Here is a 21,334-nt window from a genome sequence, read left to right as displayed (position 1 = left end):
AAACCATTAGATTTTATTGTTACATATATTGTAACAATATATTTTAAAATGTTTACATTTATTGTGTGATATATCTATCACACACACACATACATGTGTGCATCACAGGGCATGTATGGAGACCAAAGGACAAAGAACAGGAGTTAGTTTTTTTTCCCAACACGTGCATTCTAGGAATGGAACTCAAACCATGAGACTTGCCAGCGATCACCCTTACCTACTGAGCCATCTCACTGACCCATACCGAGATTTGCCTACCTCTGGCCTCCCAAGTGCTGGGATTAAAGGCTGCACCACCGCACCAGCCAGTTACAACTTAGTTCTAACATCATTTATCTTCTTGTCCTTGTTACCTCAGCCTGTCCAATAGGTAGAGAGTGACAGCTCACTGTGGATCTAGTTTACATCTCCCTGATGGATAGTAATGGTATTTTTTCATTTACCTTGGCTATTTGTGGCTTTAGTTTTGGTGGATTTTTTTTTTTTTTTTTTTTTTTTGATATGTTAGGATGCCCAGGATGGTTGTGAATTCTGTACCCACCTACCTCGGCCTCTGAGCAGTTGGGACCAACCAATTACATATCTGTGCCCAGTTCTGTTGGCCATCTGTGTATTTTCTTTTGATAAATGTCAATTTAGGGCTTTTTAAATATGGTTTTGAATTGCTTCTGTTGTTATTGAATTTTACATACACACACATTCTTCTTTTTTATTTTTATTTATTTATTTTGAGACAGGGTTTCTGTGTATAGCCCTGGCTGTACTGGAACTCACTCTGAAGACCAGGCTGGCCTTCATCTCAGAGATCCTCCTGTCCCTCCCTGCCTCCAAAGTGCTGGGATTAAAGGCGTGTGCTACCACCGCCCGGCTAGTGTGATGAGTTTTTGCATCCACACGATTTACAACCTTTTTTCTGTTTTGGTGAGAAGTGTCATCGGGCTTTTCATAGATTCCTTCAATGTGAAAAACTGACTCTTACTTCATAGTATAAGACTACTGATGACTCAGACAAGCAAGAGTGACAGTTTATGTCCTTGCAAAGTTGGGTGTCGTTCTAGGATTACATACGACCCTTCCTCCCTTTTTAAATAATCACAGCACACTTTTTTTTTCAAGACAGGGTTTCTCTGTGTAGCCTTGGCTATCCTAGACTCGCTTTTGTAGACTAGGCTAGCCTCCAACTCATAGTAATCCGCCTGGCCTGCCTTTGCCCCCTGAGTACTGAGCCACCACACTATACTGTATGCATGTGTGCCTACAGGCCAGAAGAGGGCACCAGATCTCATTATAGATGGTTGTGAGCCACCATGTGTTTGCTGGGAGTTGAACTCAAGACCTTTGGAAGAGCAGCCAGTGCTCTTAACCTCTGAGCCATCTCTCCAGGCCCAGAGGGTGCAGTCTTACATGCCATCTAGGTCTTATCTCCCCTTGTAGCTCAAGTTTGTCTTTCTTTACAAAACCCACACGAGAGCTAGGATAAAGGTGTGCATCAACATTATCCCCAGTACTGGACAGTTACATCTTTCCTGGAGTTTGCAAATTTTCCTAAAATGGTTTCTTTAAAGTAATTGGTCTCCTTCACTATGGGGCCTCATAATACTGTTCTATAAATCCCATAAACTGTCTTCAATCTTCCATTTACTATATTTTGCTCTCCCTGATCATACATTTTTCCACTAGTCTAAGTGAATTAAGATTCTCACTTTCTCTACAAGTCCATCTCCCAGGAGGTAGAAAATGTCCCGTAATTATATTAAGTAGTATTTCTGGGCTTCTTCCAACCTTTCTTCCCTTGACAATCTGATAAAGTGAGAATCTGTTAAATCCTAGGACTTCATCTTTTTGAATCTTGAGATTAGATAATTAAGTCAACATCATGTCTCAGAATGGTGGTTAGAGGAGGCAGGAGGAGTTACCATTTAATGGGTATGAAACTTTAGTTTTGAAAAGTAGGCAGTTTTGGAAATGGACAGTAATAATCACCGTACAACATACATACATACATACATATATATATAGCAACTGAAAAGAACACTTACAATGACTATATTTTATTTCACCACGTGTAATCAAAAATGAAAGAGAAGCCAGGTGTGGTGGCACAAGCCTTTAATCATAGCATTTGGGAGGCAGAGGCAGGTGGATTGCTGTGAGTTCAAGGCTAGCCTGGTCTACAAAGTGAGTTCAGGACAGCGAAGGTTATACAGAGAAACCCTGTCTCGAAAAACAAAAATAAAGCATATTAAGGGGGAAAACAACGTAAGTGTCATTAAAGAAAAGTCACTTTAAGTATTTCATGTCAGGAAATATCTGGCTGTAGTGTCATTTGCCATTTTGGCAGAAGAGAATGATCAGTATAGAAAAAGAAAACGCAAAGTCACCAGAGCAACTGGACCAGGGTCCCAGTCATTTGAGAACTTATCAACAGAAACACTTCCTGGTTCTACATCATCACAGAGAGCTCACGCAGAAGCTTTGCTTATTAGAGAGAGTAACACTGGAGAGCAGGGGAAGAAGAAATAAACTGTGTAAACCAGTGAGATGGCATCTTAGTCTGTACATGAGGTCTGCTCTAGTCTGACTCTGGACGTTAGGAGTCAGTGTCTCTCTGATCACCTCAAGACAAGACTTCATGGATCTGAAAAATTACCCCCAACCCCTCAGTGACGGTGACCCACCAATATTAAGATGACAGTTAGGAAAACTGGTTAAGGCATTATCACACCCCTTCCCTGTAGTCACAACACAGTACATGGAGAGCAGAGAAAGTACCAATGCCAAACACTTTTTAGAGATTTATTTTATTTTCAAAGGAAAAGTAACCAAGAAATCTTATTAAAACTATTTATTCCTTGTATACAGATAATATAGCCCAATGATTCCAAATGACTTATTTTTCAGAGACTACCCAAGATATGCAAGATTTTGAGGTGGATCAGATAAGGAAAAAGAAACAGTGGTGAAGAGAATTCAGAATCATTTTGGCTTCATTTTATTTTTAAATGAGGTCATGAGTGTGATCATGGAAACCTTCTGAGAGCAAACCTTTGACTTTGCAGCAAAGACTACGGCAGCCAGAGGACTGGGAAGAGCACAGGAGCTCAGGCTGCTGCTCTACTGCAGGCTGAGGGCCTGGTCCACACTGCCCTTACATTGGAACGACACTGCTGACGGACTAGACACTGCATGATAGCTCTGCGAAGAGGAAGTCCCTGCTTTCTAAAACACAGATGGAATCACATGCCTTCAGCAATTCTGGTTAAACATGGTCCCCTGTCTCAGGCTGGAGAGAAATCAGTCAGCTCCTTCTATGGCTGTCGTGGCAACAGGTTTCACATAGTACGGGCCTTCACTTAGGTAAGTTCTGAGCCTCAAATAATTGGAGTTCCCGAAGATCGCTGCAACTGTTCTGGAATTGGCAAGTGCTTTTACCAGCTCATACTTAGCGTCCTTTGAGGCTTTGTCATGCTCCACAGACCGGTCCACCACAAATTCCACAAAACCTGGGCTGTTAAACATAAGGTTCTGAGCCCAGGGCTGGTTTGCAATAGCCTGAAATTGAAGGCAGAAAGAGAACACAATTCACCTGGGACTTAAGAAGGAAAGTTCATGAGTGATCGACACACTGCTCAGAGGTACACATGGAGCACAAGCCCGGAAAAGCATCTCCCTTTGTCCAAGGAAACATTCCTGAGAAACAGTTTTTAAATTCTACATATTGAAAGCTTTGTATACAAAGATGTATATCACAGTGTGAAAGCTTTAGATGTCTAATAATGGTCTTGGTCAACCAAATTATGGCTCATGGTTATAAATAGTTAAGACTTGCACACAAAGTCAGGCGTGGTGGTGCACACCTTTAATCCCAGCACTCGGAAGGCGGAGGCAGGTGGATCGCTGTGAGTTTGACGCCAGCCTGGTCTACAAAGCAAGTCCAGGACAGCCAAGGCTACACAGAGAAACCCTGTCTCGAAAAACCAAAAGAGACTTGTACATGAAAGACGAAGGCTCTCAGCCTTCCCAATGCCGCAGCCCTTTAATACAGCTCCTCGTGCTGTGCTGACTCCCAAGCACAAAATTATTTTCATTGCCACTTCATAACTGTAACTTTGATACTGTTATGAATCACAATGTAAATTTTTTGTTGTTGTTGTTTTGTTTCGAGACAGGGTTTCTCTGTGTAGCCTTGGCTGTCCTGGACTCGCTTTGTAGACCAGGCTGGCCTTGAACTCACAGCGATCCGCCTGCCTCTGCCTCCCGAGTGCTGGGATCAAAGGCCTGCGCCACCACACCCGGCTCTCACAATGTAAATTTTTAAAAAAAGGTTTTTCAAGACAGGGTTTCTCTGTGTAGCCTTGGCTGTCCTAGACTCGGCTTATAGACCAGGCTGGCCTTGAACTCACAGTGATCCGCCTCCTCTGCCTCCCGAGTGCTGGGATTAAAAGCATGTGCCACCGTGGCCCGGGCAATGTAAATATTTTTAGAGATAGAGATTTGCCAACAGAGTTGCAACCCACAGGTTAAAAATCTTTGCTATGTGAGTTTGAGGCCAGCCTGGTCTACAGAGAGTCCAAGACAGCCAAGGCTACACAGAGAAACCCTGCCTTGAAAAATAAAAACAAACAAACAAAAAATGTTGCTATAAATCCAATTTCTAGACAAGACTAAAATGGAGCAAAAATAAGGAGCAAAGCAAGAGAAGACAACGTTACTTCAGGGATACTATTTTCCCCCATTGTTTGAGACTGGGTTTCTCTGTGTAGCCCTGGTGTACTGGAACTCACTCTGTACACCAGGTTGGTATCAAACTCTAAGACCTGTCTCCTTCTGCCTCCTAAGTGCTAATAAAGGAGTGTGCCACCACCACAGACAGGGACACTCTTAAACTTGTACACAAGGCACTGTGGTATCATTTGTAACAGAATTATCTAAATCTTCACTTGCAGGAGAACGACACGTGACTTTCATTTCTTTTTATTTTTTGGTTTTTTGAGACAGGGGTTTCTTTGTGTTAAGGCTATTCTGGACTCACTTTTGTAAAGCAGGCTGGCCTCGAACTCACAGTGCTCTTCTGCCTGCCTCTGCCTCCCCAGTGCTGGGATTAAATGCTGACTTTCTAATTGCCTCTTTTAAGCCAGATGTACTTTAAAGCCAAAGAATGTATACGATCTGCACTGCAGCCTGCATGCCCTGCACCCGGGACAGCGAGCAGCCTTAGGGAAGAGGGCCTCGAATGGGACTGAGCAGAGTAACAGCACGCGGCAAGCACTCTCCTCTGGAAATGCTGCACTCTAAATGAATAAATACCACAGCGCAAGCACCCAACTTTGTGATTTAAAATTTCCTATTTTTAAGTCTTCGCAACTTTTAAAATAAGGAGCCAGCAACTACATGTTTATCAAAAGCTCATTACCACATTTAGCATGGCTGTGGCCTAGCTTCAACCAGCAGCAGCAGCCACCCCATCCACTAAACCTGAGGTCACACAGAAGGCAGAACTAACATCCTGCAGCGCCAATGCAGATGGCTGCTTGTGAGGAGAAGCACCCTGAGGCACGTTTAAAGTCTCCTTGTTGTAGACCGAAGCTGGCAGTCTCAGGATGGAAGGGTGCCTGTGCTCTCTAAGACTGCTCTAGGAAGGCTTCCCCTCTCAGTCCTCAGCGTGGCCCAGGTGCTGCCTGGACCCTGTGATAGGAACACTAATGTGGCCACTCTTAGCCAGGGCCGCTGGCACACTAAAGAGCTAGGTCGAAGAAGGCGAACAGACTCAGCTTACCAGGGAAAGGAGTCACACACATTTCAACATAATACATAAAGATGCACGGTGCGGCCCTTACCTTAGCAATCATTTTATAACCAACAATATAACATTACTACGGTCTTGCTCCTTCCATAGACGGGAAGTTCCAGAAAAGGCCCATCATCTAACAGCATAGGGGAAACCTCAGTGTTTGTTGGATGAAATTATCACGTACAAGAACCAGGATCATTCAACTCCGCTGTATAGATTTAGGCAAAGCGAGCTGAAGCTACTTGTTGAATAAATAACAGGTTCCTAAGCAAAACTGGCAAAGATTGTTGAGGTCAGAGATAAGGGATAAGGGACCAGCAGATGGCATCACTAAGCTGGAAGGGAATACCAGTAATAAGGTTTGGGGAAGGGACGAGGCCAAGGCTAAGCATGAAGAGTCAATGAGCTGGGATTAATCTGTAATTCAACAGTAGTTTGTTCAACCCTCAGACAGTATAGAGGACAATCTGTTGACATGTGTCTCCCTCCGTGGCCCCTGCAGTAGCAGGGGCAGAAACTGCAGTGTGTACACGCAGCAGCTAGCTCACTCCGAGTGCTCTGTGTTGAACAGGCAGTCACAGCAGGAGCTGCAGAGAGAATACCTACTGTGAATACTTTCAAGGCAGCACAGTGTAGTTCAGGGAAGGGCTGGTTACTGATGCCACGGAAGAGCTCTAGGGAGTCTCGAGACACAGAGGAAAACCAGGACTCCGTCATCCTCAGGAAATCATCAGTTTGCTGCTCAGGCTACAAGACAGAAAGGGAAATGCTCATGACAAGGCTACCACCCCTGCAAACAGCTGTTCGTCAGAGAGCCCTGTACAAATGGCATTTGTGAGCTGCCACTGACTCATCTCCAAATCCAGCCCAGAAAATTCCCATTTTGCTGAAGGGGATGAAATAATCTCTAGGGGCTGGGCAATGTCGGCACACACCTTTAATCCCAGCACTTAAGGAGGCAGAAGCAGGCGGATCTCTATGAGTTCAAGGCCAGCCTGGTCTACAGTGAGTTCTAGGACAGCCAAGGCTACACAGAGAAACCCTCTCTGAGGGGGAAAAAGAAAAAGGAAAAAAAAAAAAAAAAAAAAAAGAAGAAGAAGAAGAAAAAGAAAAAGAATCTTTAGGCTCTCCAGTCCTATTACTCTGTGAATCTACTTTACATCTAAAATGTGAGTAATTGGCTCAGCAGGTCAGAGCCCTTGCTGCGTAGGCTTGATGCCTGAGTTCAATCCAAGGGTCTTATATAAGAGTAGGAGAGAATGGATTCCACAAAGTTGTCCTCTGATTTCCCCACGTGTGCTATGGAATGTGTGTCCACACATATATACCTCGCCTGTATCCCCACTCCACCCGCCCCCCCCCCCAGCTCTCATACACAATAATAAATAAAATTTAGGAGGTGAGGAGTGGTTATGGATAAACTAACCAAAATTAAAGAAGAAGCTCCCGTTCCCAAGGGAATCTGAACCCTGCATGAGTGGACAACACTGCTCCCAGAGGAAATGGGTTATTAAATGAAAATCTCAGTGACCCCTACAAGTTAATTGGGAGGTCCCATTAAAACAGGCTATGTGCATTGCTCTTGGTTGGCCCCTATAAGTAAATGGCAACTCTATTCCTGAAGACAGCCATACTTTGATTGCAAGACACAGAAATCAATGACTGGGAAACTGTCTCAGCAGGCTAGCTTCCATAGTACCACAGACTGTTAGGCAGGATTCAGGTGTGTGGGGGAGCTATCCGTGTTCTTCCCCAGGGCTGGACGTGAATGCTGCAATTCTGACTTGCAATGGAAGATGCGCCTGCTGATGCAGAGTGCAGTGTCTGTTGGGAGGATAAACATCTGCCCCTGGCTGGATCTGAGGCCTGCTCCCTGGGTGAGAACTCATGCTTGGTACTGAAAACCTTGTCCAAAGGCAGAAGCTGGGGGCTGCTGAGACGACTTGGAGGTTAAGAGCACTGAGTGCTCTTCCTAAGGACCTCGGTTTGATTTCCAGCACCCACATGGAGGCTCACAACTAACTCCCTATAACTTTAGTTCCAGGGGCCCTAATGCCCTTTCCTGGCCTCTAAGAGCATCACACATAAGTGGTGCAAAGACATGTATTCAAGTAAACGTCCATACACAGAAAAGAAAGTAATTAAAATAAAAAGGCCCATGGCTGAGGAAGTCCTAGGTCTTGAGAGAACCTACTATTGTACTTTTGCTAGCTGGTCACGTTTATACCCTTGATATGCGCAGCTTTCAGCCTTTGTCAGAGATGCTTCTTTTTGCAGTGGGCAGTGGTTACTGGGAATACATGAGCTAAATGCTCAGCCTAAAGTAAGACATCTGTATCAATCCCTGCTCCCCAGGGCTCAGGGGACACAGTAGAGGAGAGGGCAGAGAAGAAGACGGGAGCTGGAAGAATGGGAGGAAGGCTGTGAAACAGCGTGGCAGCTGCACTCATAACCTAGTAGCTGTGGTTACCTGCACGAATTTAAGCCAGCCCAAATTCCAATATAATGAGGAAGAGCTATAGGCAGTTGACAGCGGCCAAGGGAGGAGCAGTCTTTGCATGTGTGGCCGTGACCTCACACCCTTGTGCATATGGGCAGTACTAACTGGCTTCAATAGTTAAAAAAAAAAAAAAAAAAAAAGACAGACATGAGGCTAAGCGGCTAATAGGAGGCACTGGAGGAAATGGAAGGGCCATTGGAGAGGTGTGGACACCAGCAAAATAGATGTATACATGCATGAAGCTCTTAAAGAATAAAATTTTAAAGTCTTTAAAATTTTTTCATGCCACTAGTCACATAGTAAAGGTTTATTATCTTTTTCTTTCTTTAGTTTTTCAATACAGAGTTCCTCTGTGTAGTCCTGGCTGTCCTGGACTCGCTTTGTAGACCAGGCTGTCCTTGAACTCAGATCCATCTACCTCTGCCTCCTGATTTAAAGGCATGTGCCACCACTGCGCGTGTGTGTGTGTGTGTGTGTGTGTGTGTGTTTGTTTGAGACAGCTATGTATTCTTGGCTGGCCTGAAACTCAGATCTTCCTGCCTCTGCCCCCCTCCTGAGGGCTGGTGTTAGAGGTGTTTAAAGGCGTATGCCACCATGTGGTTGCTGGGAATTGAACCCCGAGTCCTCTGCAAAAACAGCTAGTGCTCTTAACTACTGAGCCGTCTCTCCAGCCCAGTTTTTTTTGTCTTTTCAAGACAGGGTTTCTCTGTATAGTCCTGGCTGTCCTGGAGTTCGTTCTGTAGAGCAAGCTGTCCTCCAGCTCACAGAGATCTGCCCGCCTCTGCCTCTGAGTGCTGGGATTACAGGTTGCACCACCACGCCTGGCTCCAGGTTAGTCAAGTGAGAAGCAGGACGTTACAGTGAGTTGACTCATTCTCCCAAACATATCCCACTGCCCTTCATTAACTTTTCCATCTACTTACGGATAAGTACAGAAGAGAGGAGACTGCATCCAAGCACCTTATCTTCAGCTCTGTGGAGGCGTTCTTGGCTTGATAGCCTATTCTCATGAGGAGGTGTTCAAAGCGGGTTCCTATGAAGCACAGTGGTGACACAGAATACCATGCTCATCTATCCATCAACGCACACTGGGTAGTTTCCAATTATTTTGTGTAGACTAATGCTGCGATGAACAGGAGTATACAGACAACTGCTTGAGCCTGTGCTTCTCATAGTGTTTAGTGTTTATACCTAGAAGTGGAATTGCTGGCTCATATGTTAATTCTATGTTTAATTTTTCTGTGGAATTGCCATTCTGTTTTCCTTAGCAGTCATACCATTTCATATTCTGGTTAGAAAACACAGGAGTTTTTCAATGTCTGAATACTTACTACATCTGAACACTTATTTTTTCTTTTCTTTCTTTTTTTTCCATCTGAACATTTATTACACTTTTCGATTTAAAAAAAAAAAAGGAGCTAGGTGTGGTGGCATACGCCTTTAATCCCAGAATGGCAGAGGCAGGCAGATCCTTCGAGTTCTAGGCCAGCCTGGTCTACAGAGAGTCTAGGACAGCCAAGGCTACACAGAGAAACCCTGTCTCAAAAAACCCAAAGGGCTAGAGAGGTGCTCAGCAGTTAAAAGCACTAATTGCTCTTCTAGCGGATCCAGGTTCAGTCCCTAGCACCCATCACAACTGTTTATAACTCCAAGATCTGACACCCTCATACAGACATACATGTAGGCAAAACACCAAGGCACATAAAATAAAAATAAATTAAAACAAAAACCCGACCATCCTAACTGGTGTGAAGTGAAAAGGCACTTTATGCTTTTATGCATTATGATCATTAACCTAAAACACAAAAAAAGGAATATGCTCCGAGACAACACGACAAACCTACAACACACCATTATATTCCATACAGCAGGTCAAACCCTGTGTACAGGACTGGAATCAAAGGCTCCTAAGATCTCTTGATTCTCTTGAGTTTCTATTACTTTATCTGAGGCCTGAGCAGTGTATGCCACAGTGAAACACTGAGAAAACACAGGGGCACTGCAGTGCATCACTTCACAGCACCTCAAAATAGTGCTGTGCTTGTGAAATGTTCAAAACCCCGAAGCAGCTGCTATTTTGAAAAATGAGCCAAGGGAGGCCTAGAGAAGTGATGTGAATGAAATCCACACAGCTCCTATCAGGCTGGGAAGTGGGACATGATGGGAGCTACGTCATAAAAAGCCGTCAAGGAAGATGTTAGCAGCGAATGATGTGGTTCTGTTGGCTATAATGAGAAGTAAAAGCCACGGCCCTTAGTAGTCATCAGGGGCCACTGAGAGACAGCTCACACTACGGTAAAGACTGCCGCCCATAGGAGTAGTTTCTGGAACAGCTAGCCACTAGCAGAAGACCTGAGCACAGAATCCTGGCCAAAAATAAAAATGCACCTTACAAAGGCCAAGGGAGCCATACTAACCTGTCTTCTGTAAAACCTGTTTTCCTTCTACATTGGATCCCAGGATTCCAACTGTGTCTACAGCTACGCCAATCATGGTGGGGTCTTGACTGTCTGCCATTTCAAACACTTTCTCCAAGAAAACAGGGTAGCGTTCACAGATCTGCTGAGGACTATCCATGACAGCCAGGTTTCCGAAAAATTTCACAAATCCTAAAGATATTTACAAAATATACTTTAGCAGAGGAATAAGACAACATAATTTGGGGGCCCGATATTTCCACAGGAATATTAATAAGTTGTAGAGCAGAAGGGATGGACAAGCAGTGCTACCTATTGCGAGCTAGTAAGATGAAGTGTACACCTTTATTCCCAGCAGAGGCTGGCAGATCTCTGTGAGTTCAATGCTAGCCTAATCTAATAAGAATCCAGAACAGCCCAGGAGATACAGAGAAACTCTGTCTAGAAATCTAGGGGAAAAAAATAGTCTCCTTGGTGGTTTAAATTTGCTTGCCCAGCACTGCAGGACATTTCCCCATATACCTATTGGGCAGTTAGGGAATTACTTTTGAGCAATGTTGATTCAGGTCCTTTGCTGATTTTTAACTGGGTTATCTTTTTTTTTTTTTCTGTAAGGTTTTTCGAGACAGGGTTTCTCTGTGCAACAGTTCTGGCTGCCCTGGACTCACTTTGTAGACCAGACTGGCCTTGAACTCACAGCGCTCTGCCTGCCTCTGACTCCCAAGTGCTGGGATTAAAGGCGCCGAGCCTAACTGGGTTGTCTTCTTGCCACCCATGTGTTTGCGCCCCTTACATTCTGGATATGGGCTCTTTCCTAGACACCGTCTGCAAATATTCCTCTAATTCCAGATTGCTTCTTGACTCTGGCGACTGTTTCCTAGTCTGAGCAGACGCCTTTCAGTTGGATAATACCCAGGTTCTATCCTTCAGCATCATTTACTGAAAATAATGTACTTTCCATGGCATGTTTTGGGTATGATTGTAATCTAGGGACTTATTCTGAGACCTCCACTCTGTCCTATTAGTCTGTGTGTCTTTCTGGGAGTAAGATGGTGACTTAGTGACCAACTATTCTCTTTGTTCAGATGCCATCACAATGGGAGCATTTCCGGGAGCTCTTCACTGTTAAGTGTAGAAGTCTACTAGTTTTGTATGCCGCTGCTGATCCTGTAACTTCACTGGATTCATCTCTTAGCTGAATTATTTGGTGGAGTCTCTGAAGTACTCTGCATGTAAGGTGCTGCTGCCTACACACCTATAAACAGGAACAATTTCGTATCTTCCTTGTGGATTTAGAGCCTTTGTCTTTTCTTCTCCCAGTGTGTTCTAGGATTCCCCAGACTACACCGAACAGAAGTGGTGAGAAAGAGCCCTGCTCCTGATCAGAGGAAAGGCTTCCAGCTTCTCACACTTGAGCACACCATCAACTGTGGAGTCGTCACTGTCCTGCCTTAGGACGCATTTCTCCTACACCTAACCAACTGAGCGGTCATGGTAAAAGGATGGTGAATCTGTGTCAACGTGTCTTTGGTATCTGCAGGTATGTCTTCAGTCCTTCATTTTAGTGATCTGGTTAGCATACTTTTCGACTTGGATTCCTGGAGTCAGTCGTGATCCATGATTCTCTCACTGTATCACTGACCACGGCTGTAGCTGACGTCAGGAGAGTAATCCTCGCCCTTCAGGAGCCACTGTAACTCAGACATTGGGACAGCTGCTCTCACCTGGCAGGTAGAAGCCAGAGAAAGGGTCTGACTCTGCCCCAACAATTATATTAGAGATCTGGTCAACGACTCCCTCTTGAGCAAGGTATTGTCGTCCATGGTGGGTACATGCTAGCGATGTCACCATTTCTATACAGGTGGCTCTAAAACCAAAATAAACAAAGATGAAGAACATCTTAAAGCTGCTTTCACATGGGTTATATTTTATTTAAATCTGAAAGGGCCACGGTCCTGGCTTCCCCTTCAGATACTAGAGCGACATGCTTTCCTAGCTTACTTGGACTCACCGACTGAGGTGGAGTGCAGAACTGAGACCTGACCTGACTGGAGACCCAATACTATTCCTGTAACATAGTTAGGTCCAAAGAAATTTTTTTAAAATTTGTTTTGAAATATTAAACAGATTCAAACAAACAAACAAACAAACAATCCCAAGTAGCACGAGCTACTCTGAAGCCGTAACTGTTTTTAGAATTATCATATTTGTTTTTATCTTTATGTCCCATTAAACTGTCTTAAAGAAAGCTGCCATCTTGCCACGCACCCCACATGCGTCTGTAAAAGCTGCAGCACCGCCTCACACAGTGCTGCCATTCCTACACGAGTACTTCGTCAGTGCCACCTGGCACTCAGTTATGCCACACAACTAGTGGCAGTTTAGCTGATGCTAAGCTTAGCGCCCGGCCTCTGCACACTTACCTACCTCCTTGTTCATTTGACTAAAACATGAAAATGTGGAGCCGGGCGATGGTGGCGGTGCTGCTGTACAGATCGTGAGCTCCTGGACAGCCAGGGCTACATAGAGAAACCTTGTCAGGGTGGGGGGATGTGAAAATGCTTTGAAACAAATGCAACCAGTGACATTTAACACCAATCATTTAATACCAGCAACACCCATACACAGAAATGGCAATTATAATGCTATTATAACAGCAAAGACACTAAGTGCTCAGCAGTCAGAACATAGCTGAGTATTGTAAATCCTGGACAATATTAAGGGGATTTAGGAGTAAGGACAACAGGAGCTAAGAGACACAGCCAACACTCATTAAGAACCCTGGTCAGTCATTATACTGGTTTCTTTGGTTAATTTACTTAATCTTCTTTTTTCTTTTAGGTTTTTTTCAAGTGTAGCCCTGGTTGTCCTAGACTCAACTTTGTAGACCAGGCTGGCCTCGAACTCACAGAGATCCACCTGCCTCTGACTCCTCGAGTGGAATTACAGGTGTGTGCCACTCTGCCCAGCTTTCTCATATTTTCTTTATACGAGTGTTATTGTTCTCAGCAGCAAAGAAACTAAGGTCATCAAACATGATAGCACAAGGTTGTAATTCCAACTCCTCAGGAGGCTGAGGCAGGAGGATCATAAGGCTTACATGGGCTCAAGGCCAGTCTGGGCAGTTAGGGGAGATCCTATTTCAAAATAAAAAAGTACATGGGGATAGGGACATAGCTCAGTGGTAGATTGTCTGACATTTTTAAATCCTGAGTTCAATCCCTCATACTGCAACAAAAGACAAAGAAACTGAGGTACAGAAATGCTACAGTCATTTGTCCAAGGTCAAACAGATAAGTGGTATAAGCTATGAGGCTCAAATCTTCATTCTTTTTAAAATACCGTATTTCTTCTAACATGTCATAGTGCTAGTATTTAATAATGGCACTTGATTAAAAAAAAAAAAAAGGTTTTTTTTTTCAAGACAAGGTTTTTCTGTGTAACCTTGGCTATCCTGGACTCTTTGTAGACCAGCCTGGCCTCAAAATTGCAGAGATTCGCCTGCCTCTGCCTCCCAGAATGCTAGGATTATAGGCGTCCACCACCGTGCCTGGCTTACTTGGTAAAATTCTAAGTCATCAAAAATGGCAGATATCAATGTGATTTGTAGCGGTTTAAGTTACATACACAGTAACATATTAATCAAAGAGCACACTTGCCTGGGGACAGAGGATAAGGTCATTTGAGAAAAGCTAAAATGTCTTGCCGGGTTTTGTCAAGCTCAAATATTCTCATGATAAAACAAATGACTTCCTAAAATGCTTCCTGAAGATAGCACCAGAACTAATTGTAAGCTGTATGCAGTCTCCAACAGCATAGAACACCACACTAAGTCCCACAGCTGTTTGCTGGCCTCCAAAAAAGGGCATTTCATCCCAAGAACTCTCCCAGGGTACACACCTGACCAGCACGTCCTCACCCGTCAGCTCTTTTAGAAGCTGTGTCACCAATCCACTTGTGGTACAGTAGTTTAAAGATTCTGACGACACAGAAGCAATCTCTACAACTAGCTGGGAGGACAGAAAGAAAACAAGGTCAAAACAGGCCCACACCCGTTACACCCCATTTTAAGTTAGCCGCAGAACTATGTGCTGTACATGTAACTGAGTTCTTAACAATTCATGATTTGTTTCTAGGAAAACTTCACTAAACATAGAACAAATCACTCTGGTAGAGATGGATCCATTGCATCTAGGCATGTGTGTACCTTCCACCAAGAAAGCTTTAATCAGGGCACTAGCTCGCACTAGCAATGAACATAAAAATGATTTATTCAAAGCAGTTCCCCTGCTGCCCCCATCTCTCTCTCTGTCTCTCACACATAGAGCACTTCCCTACTTGTATCTAAGTACCACAAAATAAACAAAAACACATCCATGTATTTGTCTGTCATATCTTCATTCAACAAGCATGCCCTGAAAGCTTAGTGAAAGACAAAGAATATTGAAAGGCTTTAAGCAGGGAGGTGGTAAAATCAGGAACTTTGGTTTTTCCATCTTTATTTTGTTATTTATTTTGTGGAGAGGAGCGTGTGTATGAGGGGAGGTGGGGTGGGGACTGGGTCTCTCCTTCTACCATAAGTGATCTGAGAGTCAAACTCGGGCCACCAGGCTTGGGTGTAATGGCTTTACTCACCAAGCTGTTTCACTGGCCCAAAGGCCATAGTTATAAATGCTACACACATCACGCTGAGGTACAGGGGCACACGCCTGTGATCCCAGCACTCGGGGAGGCAGAGGCAGGTGATCGCTGTGAGTTCAAGGCTAGTCTGGTCTATAAAGTGAGTCCAGGACAGTTAAGGCTACCCAGAGAAACCCTGTCTGGAAAAACGAAACCAACCAACCAATCAAAAAGCAAAAAGAACAAAACAAACAAATAAACCAAAACCAAAACCCCAAAAAATCACGCTGTACATGACAAATAACACAATTTAATGTATCAATTAAAATATAAATTTAGGGAAATAAAGCTGATTGCATTTAAGAGAAACTAAGGATGAGAAAAATGAAGAAATTCATCAATGCAAATACAGCAGAGGGTGACACTGGTAGGTTGGCCTAGGGTGGTGGCAGCTGTGCCAGCAAGACACACACACTTCAGGAAAGCTGATGAAGGAATGTAAAGAGTGGGCTCCAGGTCTAGGGCCCAGCACAGAGTGGCTGGGTCAGCACAGGTCAGGAAGCCAGCCTGGGCAGGCACGTGGGGCAGCAGTGAAGGAGCCGTTACATGAGGGCTGACGCTTTCACTCAGAAGACAGGTGTGGGCTAGACGCTCACGTGTCAAAGTCTTAGCACGCGGGTGGTGAGTGTGAAAGCAGGCGTCAGGACTTCACCCCGTAAGGAACAATGAACCAGGAAGCAGAGACACAGACAAGAGAAAACCAGAACTTGCAAAGTCAGTGTCCTCAGCAAGGAAATCAGTTCTATGTGAGGAGGGAACTATATATACACGGCTTCCTTTTAGATATGCCACTTATTTATGTGTGTGGACTTGGGTCAAATACTTCTTTAATAGTGAAATTAACAACATGTAACATTCACTATATTAATTAATGACAGAGGCTAAGATAGTTTGATCACTCAAGGGCTTACATACAAGCATGAGGACTCATGTTAAAAGCACCAGTGCAGTGGCATGCAGCTATAATCCAATGCCGAGCAGGCAAACATAGGTAGGTTGCTGGAGCTCACCAGCTAGCAGCTTAGTCTAATCAGTGGATTCCAGGCCAATGAGACTCTGTCTCAAAGAACATGGTAGATCCAAGGAGTGACAGAGCCTCACCTCTGGTGTCCACATGCATACATCTATATACCAAGTGTAAACACACAAAAGAAATTAAGTGTGTGTATGGTTCCTAGCAGTGCTCAACAGAAAACTGGAAATAAAAAGCCACTTCTTACCTCTAATTGTACTAACATTTTTTCAGTCTTGTTTCAATGGTGTGATTACTTACACCATATTGAAGTATATTTGTGACTGTCTCATGTATCAGGCCGCAAACACAGCCCTACCTTGTGAGCACCGTTCTTATAGGCTCTAGCACAGATTATATACTCAATAAAGGGAATAGCCCACCATCTTGCCTTCCTTTGTAAATTTACTACATTGTTTTGGAGGCACGAGAGAGTGTGCTCTTAGGCTTACCTCATATACCCTGTATCGAACGACATCATTTGTTTTCATCACATTTTTCAAATCATCCAGCAAATTACTTTCAAATAAAGCTTCCAGTCCAGCCTGGGTTAGTGACACTCTTGACAATGACTTAATAGCCTTATACAGAAAGAAAATATTTCTTGTCAGAAAAGTACAGAACATTTATATTTACTTCCTAGGCCTGACTTGAAAATAAGTACATAAAATACCCTAATCCAACAATTACTCCTATTTTAGCTACCATTATTTATAACTGGAAGACATTGAGCAACCAAGCGTAAATGTGACACATGATGCAGACATGTATGTTAGGGGCTCGCTGCTGTGTATCTGACACCATGTGCACAAGGCTCATTTCTCCCTTATACTCAGTTCTCCCTTAACCCACAAAGCGCACACCAAACTTCTCTATGGACTTTAGGAGAGCAATGTGCCTCTCTGCACAGTTGGCTGAGAGTCCCAGTGAACTCACCGCTTTAGCAACAGACAAATTCTCTCCACCAATGCAATAAACAATCTGTTTCAATAGGTCAGCGTTACTCAGAATCTCAGTAACGGCTTCAGAATTCTCAACAATTCTTCCAATCTGGGGGAACAAAGCAGAGAGACACTCTTCCCAAGTAGAACGTGTGGACGCAGGATATTCGAATTATTGTAGAAGCAGTGTAATTATTTTACAAGCACTTATTACAGCTATTACACACAAATTCACAATGACCCAAATTCACTAAAGCCAAACACAGACAGGGCGTACTCACGCTTTTACATGGGCAGGGACAATAAGCAGCGGGTAAAGAGTGGAGACAGTGAGTGGAGACAATGTGAATCCCCGTTATGTCAATTTTTAGTGGCACAAACCTTGGATAAATTACCTTTTTTGAACCTCATTTTTTCTTAGCAAAATAGGAATATAATTTTTAACTCCAGGGCGGTAAGAAGATTAAATGAGGATAAAGCAGAGCTACAGTTTCCGCCATACATACAGCCAATGAGTAAATACCGTCCTGCCCTGCCCTGCCTGCCTCAAACTGAATAGACACTACAGAAAAGGGAAAGCTGAGGACTGTCGACTGGTGAGCAACTGCTGGTGCCTAACATACCGGCGCGACGCCAGCAGCACTTCACACAAATGCTATCATGTCTAGCTGCCTGGATCAGAGTTACCATCTTAACATGTTGGCCTAATGAAGTTTACACTTAGTTCACGCTTCTTCAATGTAACATTTAAACACCTAAAAACCACTTTTTACACACTAGGAGTCCCTGAAGGTTTGTCTTATAACTCAAACAGCAACGGCACGACATCTGGCATGTTGGAGGACTTCACTGAGTGTCTGACAAGTGAATTACTGAGGTGCTTCTGGCATTTACTACTAAAATTCCATACCTGGGACAGAGTGAGGGCTTTTACAGAGTCATCAGGGTGAGTCAGTCCCCTCTGTAGGTCAACCCTGAGGTTCCTGGCCAAGTGAATTGGCTCCACAGCTTGGAGCAATCTCTCCAGAATGGACACACACAAAGCAGTCTGTTCCCTAAAGGAGACACCACAGATCTTATTCATATCATGTCAGACTGGAGACAACACATTTGGTAACACCTAAAGCTTGCCTCAATGACAATTTCCTCTGGAAGATCTTCTTTAAAGTAGCAGTTTAGCAGTTTCTAGTAACTCATTGTCTGCAACGCCTGTGTAAGCCAGGTGGTGGTGACGTACACCTTTAGTCTCAGCACTAGGGAGCAGAGGCAGGTGGATCTCTGAGTTCAAGGACAGCCTGGTCTATGTAGTGAGTTCTAGGACAGACAGGGCCACACTGAGAAACCATGTCTCGAAAAACCAAGAAAAAAAAAATGTATTATGTATCTGACTGGAGAATCAGCTGGCTGTGTATGAGCCAGCTAGCTCGGACCAGTAGTTCTCAACATGTGGGCCACCACCCCTTTGCAGGGTGGAGCAATCCTTTCATAGGGTGGCTTCTAATCATCAGAAAACAGATCCTTACTTTACACTTCACAACAGTAGCATATTAGTCATGAAGTAGCAACAAAACAATTTTATTGTTGGTGGTCAGCACAACACGAGGAACTGTATTAAAGAGTTGCAACATTAGGAAGGGTGAGAGCCACTGGCCAGGAATCTGATAGGCAACAGCAAAACAAAACAAACAAACAAAAACCAAAACAGGCCCTGCTTCAACAAGTCGGAAGGTGAGAATGGACACACATACACTCATGAATTTTAAAGAGCAGTGATGGGTAAACTGTATTGTGTATAAGCTGCTGGTGCAATGTGACCCTTGGCTGCCAAACAAGCTAAAGGTGGTGAGTCAAAGTCACTCTTGTTCCACTTCTATACTGCATAGTAATCTTAGGTGCTAATGTCTTTCATACCAAGTGTCAAGATTTACATCAACAAAATCAGAACCTGAATCAGCAATCTTACATGGCCTAGCCAAGATAACAGGAGTGTGACGTGGAGACCATCGTAATACTGTCCAGAGAAGAATCGCCCCCGCATACTGCAACCGACATGTAGTCCGCATCTAGCTCCAACTCTCTATTAAATTGCTCCCCGGAACATTACCCCACCGTGCAGCAAACTGTCCTCTTCATTTCCTTGACCCTCAAACTTTCCAACTTCAGGTCCTGTTGCCAACCTTCATTTTGACTTCTCAAAGTCTTTTCACTTTCAATAGGAAAGGCTGGCTAGGAGTCCTGCTAGATAGCTCGAGCCACATGCTGAGTCTGAGACTAGCTCTACACAGCAAGATCCTCTCTCACAACGGCGACAGCAAGACCTCCCAAACAAACTAACAACAAAAACTGGACCAGGTAGCCTCATCTCGTACTGCACTTCAGGAGAGATGCACAGACGAACGAATACAGCTTGCAAAGTGCAAAGACAAACACAGAACTATATATCAAAGGATCCATGTTCGGATCATACACAGAAGTGATAACGCCCATTAAAATGTCCGAGGAACAGCCACTCGCAGTTGGAGTTACGGAGAAGGGCTTTTAGGAGGGATGGCACGTCAGCTGGGCCCTCACAGACTATGGACCAAGAGGAGGGCGTTCAGTTAGCAGGGCCAGTGTGAATGAACTTAAGAAAGTGCAAAGTCATGCTCCAGGGACGGGGAACGGTGTTACATGGTAGGTGGAACGGATGAGGTCAGCGGATTAAATGGAAAAGATCAGACTGGAAATATACCAGGAAGGGCCCAAATACCAAACTATGTAGTCATGATTTCACACTGCAGGAAAGGGTAGCCACGGACGAGCCGAGCCAACTGACCTGAGACATTTGCCCTGCCTGCAGGGTGGGGAAATAACTATTAAAATAATGATTGTTAAAACCAACTCAACAGACCTCGCAAGAGGAAGAGAATGAGAGCGTATATGGGAAGAGAGATAGGATAAGATCGGTAAGAGAGCACTCTGGAAACATCCAGAATTGATCAGAGCTCATTATCTTTCCAAATTAAACGGTGACTTTTTAAAATTCTGGCTCACATTTTCTGTGTAACAGCTCTGGCTGGCCTGGGCTTGCTTTGTAGACCAGGCTGGCCTCGAACTCACAGAAGATCCACCTGCCTCTGCCTCCCAAGTGCTACCACCACCGCCCAGCTCTGGCTCACATTTTTTAAAAATTCCACTAAGTGATCAAATTTAAAACTACACGAAGTTTTAATTTAATACTACCGATGCATATTAAATCCAAAGTTGCTACCCTAACGTTTTAACTTCAGTTGCAACATTAATAATTTGTACAGATAACCCTGGGCTATGCAGTTTACGCTTGCTTGTAGGGAGTATATAAAGGATTAATTTAATTTACACATATTGGGACGATAAGCTTTACACTTTCCTTTTCGTCCCTCAACATTTCCATACTCCCATACACAGATCGACCTCAAATTTTTTAACTAGCTGCACAACGCTATGCAGCTAGAGTTTATGTTCCTAATACGGTTGTTTCTAGTTTAGGTTGCTGCTGACTCACAATCGGCTATGCCTAGCCCTCTGTACACAGCATGTTTTCGTTCAAGTACACAAGCATTCGTCCACTGGATGCTCAAACTTAAAAGGCATGCGGTGGATCCCGCCCCACTGCCAGAAGATCCCTTCAGAAGAGGTGAACCGGCAAGACCTGGTCAACACACAGTTGTGGAATGTTTGACGTTGGGCAACCTTGAGTCTTCTCCGGAAAACCACCGCAGTCATCCCTACCCACCCGAGCCCCGGGGTCCTCTCACCGACTGTTCTGGTTAAGCAAGGAGAACAGAGGGCCAAGGCGTAACTCCGCCGCCTGCTCGCGAAGCTCGTGGAGCGGCACAGCTTGCACCACCGACTGCAGCGCACGCAGTTCCTCCAGCGGCGCCTCCAGCCGCGCCACCTCCCTCAGGAGCGATACAGCCTGCGCCGCCATCTTGATGGCTCCCGTCTGCCCGCCCACTGACCAGGTTCCCGGAG

At 44.4% G+C, this 21,334-nt stretch overlaps 1 protein-coding gene across 1 annotated transcript; it reads right to left on the bottom strand.

The window, feature by feature from the left end:
- Positions 1 to 3,103: 3,103 nt before the first annotated feature.
- Positions 3,104 to 21,334, bottom strand: Psmd5 (proteasome 26S subunit, non-ATPase 5). The gene is made up of 10 exons (XM_051166411.1): positions 21,118 to 21,334; positions 18,252 to 18,396; positions 17,337 to 17,450; positions 16,853 to 16,981; positions 14,609 to 14,718; positions 12,433 to 12,575; positions 10,709 to 10,900; positions 9,215 to 9,324; positions 6,398 to 6,538; positions 3,104 to 3,552 (listed from the first exon to the last, which is right to left on the bottom strand). Exons 1-10 carry the CDS (start codon positions 21,288 to 21,290, stop codon positions 3,295 to 3,297), a joined length of 1,515 nt encoding a protein of 504 aa, XP_051022368.1. The 5' UTR covers positions 21,291 to 21,334; the 3' UTR covers positions 3,104 to 3,294.

The sequence above is a fragment of the Acomys russatus genome, chromosome 24, assembly GCF_903995435.1.
Source record: "Acomys russatus chromosome 24, mAcoRus1.1, whole genome shotgun sequence".
Taxonomy (NCBI): Eukaryota; Metazoa; Chordata; class Mammalia; order Rodentia; family Muridae; genus Acomys; species Acomys russatus.
This window is presented reverse-complemented; position numbering and strand designations above follow the sequence as displayed.